Source organism: Anoplopoma fimbria, chromosome 3, assembly GCF_027596085.1.
Source record: "Anoplopoma fimbria isolate UVic2021 breed Golden Eagle Sablefish chromosome 3, Afim_UVic_2022, whole genome shotgun sequence".
NCBI lineage: Eukaryota > Metazoa > Chordata > Actinopteri > Perciformes > Anoplopomatidae > Anoplopoma > Anoplopoma fimbria.
The window spans coordinates 362859-370358 of NC_072451.1; the positions used below are offsets into that span (position 1 = coordinate 362859).

Sequence of the window (7500 nt, forward strand, 5' to 3'; positions counted from 1 at the left end):
CTACACAGTAGTACTACTACACACTACTACTACTACTACACAGTACTACTACACAGTACTACTACTACACACTACTACTACTACTACTACTACACACTACTACTACACACTACTACTACTACTACACAGTACTACTACACAGTAGTACTACTACACACTACTACTACTACACAGTACTACTACACAGTACTACTACTACACACTACTACTACTACACAGTACTACTACACAGTACTACTACTACACACTACTACTACTACACACTACTACTACACACTACTACTACACAGTACTACTACACAGTAGTACTACTACACACTACTACTACTACACAGTACTACTACACAGTACTACTACTACACAGTACTACTACACAGTACTACTACACACTACTACTACTACTACACACTACTACTACACAGTACTACTACTACACACTACTACTACTACTACTACACAGTACTACTACTACACAGTATTACTACCACACAGTACTACTACTACACAGTACTACTACTACTACACAGTACTACTACACACTACTACTACACAGTACTACAACACAGTACTACTACTACACACTACTACTACACAGTACTACTACCACACAGTACTACTACTACACACTACTACTACTACACACTACTACTACACAGTACTACTACCACACAGTACTACTACTACACAGTACTACTACCACACAGTACTACTACTACACAGTACTACTACTACTACACACTACTACACAGTATGACTACTACACAGTACTTCACAGTACAACTACCACACAGTACTACTACTACACAGTACTACTACTACACACTACTACTACACAGTACTACTACCACACAGTACTACTACTACACAGTACTACTACTACTACTACACAATACTACTACACAGTACTACTACACAGTATGACTACCACACAGTACTTCACAGTACTACTACCACACAGTTAAAGTACTCTCTTACAGTTAAAGTACTCTGTTACAATTAAAGTACTCTGTTACAGTTAAAGTACTCTCTTACAGTTAAAGTACTCTGTTACAATTAAAGTACTCTGTTACAGTTAAAGTACTCTGTTACAGTTAAAGTACTCCGTTACAGTTAAAGTACTCTGTTACTGGTTTCAGGGCGTTCGGGTCAAAGCCGAGCCGGACGGCGACCTCGACATCCAGTCGTTCAGCGTCCTCAGGAAGCTGTCCGTCAAACTGACCGACTGCAGGCTGTGGCTGGAGGGGCGGGACTTCATGTGTCTTGGTAAGGATGTAGTCATTTATATTTAAATCCTTCATTCTTCTTCTTTGGTTTATGTGATTGAACAGAATCAACTGAGATGAGAAGAACAACCTTTAAAACATCTAGAACATCTGGAAGATCTAGAACATCTAGAACATCTGGAAGATCTAGAACATCTGGAAGATCTAGAACATCTAGAACATTTAGAACATCTGGAAGATCTAGAACATCTAGAACATTTAGAACATCTAGAACATCTGGGAGATCTAGAACATCTGGAACATCTAGAACATCTGGAAGATCTAGAACGTCTCGAACATCTGGAAGATCTAGAACATCTAGAACGTCTAGTACATCTAGAACATCTGGAAGATCTAGAACATCTGGAAGACCTAGAACATCTAGAACATCTAGAACATTTAGAACATCTGGAACAATCAGACACTCGTTACGTTATTGATTCTGCTCAGAGTCAGACACACCTGTACATTCATGGAGTAGTATAAACAACCAGAGTGATAAACACGCAGTGCTGGATGAGTAGTAATAATACACAGTATAGAATACACAGAGTATACACAGTATAGAATACACAGTATGGTATACACAGTATAGAATACACAGAGTATACACAGTATAGAATACACAGTATGGTATACACAGTATAGAATACACAGAGCATACACAGTATAGTAATACGAGTATAGAATACACAGTATAGAATACACAGTCTATAATACATAGTATAGCATACACAGTATAGTAATACGAGTATAGAATACACAGTATAGAATACACAGTATATAATACATAGTATAGTATACACAGTATAGTAATACGAGTATAGAATACACAGTATATAATACATAGTATAGAATACACAGTATATAATACATAGTATAGTATACACAGTATAGTAATACGAGTATAGAATACACAGTATAGAATACACAGTATATAATACATAGTATAGTATAAACAGTATAGTATACACAGTATAGAATACACAGTATAGAATACACAGTATAATATACAAAGTATAGAATACACAGTATAATATACAAAGTATAGAATACACAGTATAGAATACACAGTATAGTATACACAGTATAGAATACACAGAGTATACACAGTATATAATACACAGTATGCATCTCTAGAAAAATCTTAATATTGTTTTTGTCACGTGTCCGTCATTGATCACTTTTAAAGAGGTTGACCTCTGACCTCTGTCCTACAGACCATCACCCTCAGTTGTGTCACCAGAGGCCCCGCCCCCCCACGAATACAGGCAGAAAGATGGTCTACTGCTCCGAGTGTAACAAAGGCTTCTACAAGGAGGCTCACCTGGAGGCTCACCTGAGAACCCACCGAGGACAGAATCCCAACGAGTGCTGGCGGTGTGGGAAGACCTACCCGACCCTGATGAGCCTGGTGGTCCACCAGCAGATCCACGACCGCAGGGAGCCGTACCAGTGCTCCTACTGCCACAAGACCTTCGCTCTGAAGAGGGACTGGAAGACGCACCACCGGACGCACTCCGGGACCAAACCCTTCAAGTGCTGGTTCTGTGGGGACGGCTTCAGCCAGCAGGACGAGCTCAACGAACATCTGGAGATGCACAAGGGGGAGAAGTGCTACCGCTGCAAAGTCTGCGACAAGATGTTCGTCTCCTACCAGGGCTTCAACTTCCACCGCAAGTCGCACAAGAACCTGAAGCTGCTGCCCTGCCTGAAGTGCAAGAAGACCTTCAGTAACCCTCAGAGCCTGAAGCTCCACCAGGTGACCCACTCCGACAGGAAGCCACATAAGTGCCCCACCTGCAGCAAAGGCTTCAAGCTGCTGAGCGGCATGCGCGTCCACCAGAGGACCCACGAGGACCTGAGGGACTACCACTGCACCGAGTGTGGCAAGTGCTTCTCCAGCCTGCAGGGTCTGAAGCTGCACAACCGCACCCACACCGGACTGAAGCCCTACAGGTGCACCGAGTGCGGGAAGAGGTTCACCCAGTCGCCTCACCTCAAGTCTCACATGGTCACGCACACCGGAGAGCGCCCGTTCCTCTGCACCACCTGCGGGAAGAGGTTCACCCAGTCGTCCCACCTGAGGTCTCACATCACGCTGTTCCACGTGGGCGAGAAGCCCTTCGCTTGTGACGACTGCGGGAAGAGCTTCACCATCGCTCACTACCTGAAGATGCACCGGCTGAGCCACACCAAGGAGAAGCTGTACCAGTGCTCGTACTGCCAGAAGTCCTTCTCCTACCACAACTCCTGGAGGGCCCACGAGAGGATCCACACCGGCGAGCGTCCGTTCAGCTGCCAGGACTGCGGCCAGAGCTTCATCACGTCTGGCTCTCTGCTGAGCCACCAGAGGACCAAGCACACCGGGGAGAAGAGCCACTACTGCATCACCTGTGGGGAGTTCTTCTTCACCAGCTCGCTGCTGCGGGTCCACCAGCTCGACCACACCGGCGAGCGGCCGCACGCCTGCGGCTGCGGTAAGACGTTTAAAACCAAAGGAGTGCTGCGCTACCACCTGAAGAGGTTCATCGACCACCAGCCGGCCGAGTGAGAGACACACGGCGTTTTCAGTCCGTGTGAGGTTCAGGGACAGGAAGTAAGTAGTGGTCGTCTGTCAGCAGGAACACACAGATCATGAAGGAGATGTAGATACTTTATGAACTCCATTCAGAGGCTTTCATTATCTCTGATGTCCTCAAAGACAAAAGAGTCCTCCTGGAAGAAAGAGCTGGTGATCTGGAAAAAACTGTTCTGATGTTTCTGTTGAACAACCGTCAATGAATCAAAAGCTCTGACAAAACGTAGAAACACAGTCAGGTGACTGCGGTGGTCTGTGACTGTAAGATGCCGTCCATCATAAAGATCCTCATCGGCACCAGAGTCTTCCACCAGCTGTGAGGTCCAGCTGCCATGTTTGTAGTTTACGTTCATGAGGATAATTTAGGGGGCGTGTCTTTGGAGGTCTGAAGAGACGGCCTGAAGAAGACTTGAGATGTAGAACCTTCTGGATCTGGTGCTGCAGCTACCGTCAGCATGGGGGGGGGTCAGAAAGGTTTGGTGCTGCTCTTTTAATGAAGCTAAGAGCTTTCTGGGTTCCTGGGTGTTAAATGTTTGTGGTTCTACGAACTTAAAGCTGTTTTACAAACGTTTGTTATTCAACCTTTCTGCTCTTTTTTACAGACGTTGTTTTAAAGCATCACTCTGCTTCTTTAACACTAAGAAACAATCAGTTCACCCAGAAACACTCGTTGGTCTTGACTCAGGACTTGTTGGTTTTGACTCAGGACTTGTTGATTTTGACTCAGGACTTGTTGGTTTTGACTCTAGACTTGTTGGTTTTGACTCAGGACTCGTTGATTTTGACTCAGGACTTGTTGGTCTTGACTCAGGACTTGTTGGTTTTGACTCAGGACTTGTTGGTTTTGACTCAGGACTTGTTGGTTTTGACTCAGGACTTGTTGGTCTTGACTCAGGACTTGTTGGTTTTGACTCAGGACTTGTTGGTCTTGACTCAGGACTTGTTGGTTTTGACTCAGGACTTGTTGGTCTTGACTCAGGACTTCAGGACTTGTTGGTTTTGACTCAGGACTTGTTGGTCTTGACTCAGGACTTGTTGGTTTTGACTCAGGACTTGTTGGTCTTGACTCAGGACTTGTTGGTCTTGACTCAGGACTTGTTGGTCTTGACTTGGGACTTAAGTTTTGACTCTGGTATACCCTGACTCGGTCCCCCTCTGGTCTGTTGTGGTCTCATATTGAGACCTTGTTATGTTTAAAGAGTTCGGTGCCTGTCAGCGCTCCGTAAAATAAAACATGAAGCTGAAATGAAACGTGTTTGTTCAACCAATTAAAACCAAATTCTGTACAGAACATGTGTCTCCTTGTTTCCTTCAGTGTTTCCTTCATGTTTCTTTGCGTGTTTCCTTTCGTTTCCGTGACAGATCATTGATCAGGATCTTATCAGAATTAATAAAATTATTTTTATTTTAATTGTTTGTTGACTTTTTCTAAACACTTAAAGACACTTAAACACTAAACATCTTAAAGTTAAAGTCTGTTTTATTATATATTAGAATGTTCTGCCATCATTATCCTTAATATATTGTCTTGTAATATTGTATAAAATATTCAGATGTAATATTTAATGTGATAATATACACTCACCGGCCACTTTCTTGCTAGTACCGGGTTGGACCCCTTTTGCCTTCAGAACTGCCTTAATTCTTGGTAGCATAGATTCAACAAGGTGTTGGAAACGTTCCTCAGAGATGTTGCTCCATATCGACATGACAGCATCACCACGTTGCTGCAGATTTGTCTGCTCATCCATAATGTGAATCTCCCGTTCCTCCACATCCCAAAGGTCTCTGTTGGATTGAGGTCTGGTGACTGGAGGCCACTGGAGTACAGGGAACTCATTGTCATGTTCAAGAGACCAGTCTGAGATGAGGTGAGCTTTGTGTCATGGTGCATTATGCTGCTGGAAGTAGCCATCAGGAGACGGGTCCACTGTGGTCATAAAGGGATGGACATGGTCAGCAACAATCCTCAGGGAGGCCGTGGCCTTTAAACCATGCCCAACTGGTACTAAGGGGCCCAAAGTGTGCCAAGAAAATACCCCCCACCATTTTTGGGACCGTTCTCTGTAAACCCTAGAGATGGTTGTGGGTGTAAATCCCAGTAGATCAGCAGTTTTTGAAATCCTCAGACCAGCCCGCCTGGCACCAACAACCATGCCACGTTCAAAGTCCCTTAAATCCGATTTCTTCCCTGTTCTGATGCTCGGGTTGAACTTCAGCAAGTCGTCTTCACCACGTCTAGATGCCTAAATGCATTGAGCTGCTGCCATGTGATTGGCTGATTAGCTATTTGTGTTAACAAGCAATTGAACAGGTGTGCCTAATATAGTGGCCGGTGAGTGTATATTATTATATATAGCTCATATAAAATGAATAGATTTTATTTCACCATGGCAATGATCTCATTTTTCATTTTATTTATGAAAACATCCCAGTGAGTTCATAAATCTCTTCTTACCTATGAAACATATAATTAGTCCAGACTTCCTGTCACATGCTCGTATCCTCCACCTCTGAACCCAGACGTGCTCTTCATCACACCCTCCAACCTCTTCATCACTGAGGACGTCACACTGAACCTCCAGTAGACCACACGTCCAGAAAAACTGACAATATAAGTATTCTGTCTGTATATATAATATTATAGTTATTGTGATTTTAACTTTATTTACTTATTCATAATACTTGTTTTTACTTATGTCTCTTGTTTGCTCTATACTCTCTGCTAATGTAATCCTGCAAATTCCCCTGCTGCGGGACTAATAAAGGATTATCTTATCTTATCTTATCTTATCTTATCTTATCTTATCTTATCTTATCTTATCGTATCGTATCGTATCGTATCGTATCGTATCTTATCTTATCTTATCTTATCTTATCTTATCTTATCTTATCTTATCTTCTCTTCTCTTCTCTTCTCTTCTCTTCTCTTGTCTTCTCTTATCTTGGAGGGGGGCCGTGTCGGAACCACGCATGCTGACTACGGGGGTTCCACAAGGTTCAGTTCTGGGCCCCCTTCTCTTCTCGCTCTACACAACATCTCTGGGTTCTGTTATTCGCTCGCATGACTTCTCTTACCATTGTTATGCCGATGACACCCAGCTGGTCTTGTCATTTCCTCCCGGTGACACCCAAGTGGAGGCACGCATTGCTGCGTGCTTGGCTGACATCTCGAAGTGGATGGCGACACACCACCTGAAGCTGAACCTGGACAAAACCAAGCTACTCTTCCTCCCGGGGAAGGGCTGCCCCGCTGAGACCTGTCCATCACCATTGATGATGCCGTGGTGACGCCAACTCGGTCTGTGAGGAATCTGGGTGTGACCCTGGACGACCAACTGTCGCTCTCAGCAAACATTGCATCGGTCACACGCTCCTGCAGACTCCTCCTCTACAACATCAGGAGGATTCTCCCCTTCCTCCCTGAGGAGACGGTGCAGGTGCTCTACAGGCTCTGGTCATCTCCCGCCTGGACTACTGCAACTCACTACTGGAGCCCCGGCGTCGGCCATCAGACCTCTGGAGCTCGTCCAGAAAGCTGCAGCTCGTCTGGTGTTCAATGACCCAAGTTCTCCCACACAACTTCCCTTCTCCGTTCTCTACACTGGCTCCCTGTAGGAGCATCCAGTTACAGACTCTGGTGCCTACAGGGCAGTG

The 7500-nt window shown here is 44.5% G+C and overlaps 1 protein-coding gene across 1 annotated transcript; it reads left to right on the forward strand.

The window, feature by feature from the left end:
* The first annotated feature begins 917 nt into the window (after window positions 1-917).
* Window positions 918-4821, forward strand: LOC129116133 (zinc finger protein 664-like). Its single transcript, XM_054627182.1, has 3 exons — window positions 918-941; window positions 1137-1263; window positions 2483-4821. Exons 1-3 carry the CDS (start codon window positions 918-920, stop codon window positions 3814-3816), a joined length of 1485 nt encoding a protein of 494 aa, XP_054483157.1. The 3' UTR covers window positions 3817-4821.
* Window positions 4822-7500: the final 2679 nt, after the last annotated feature.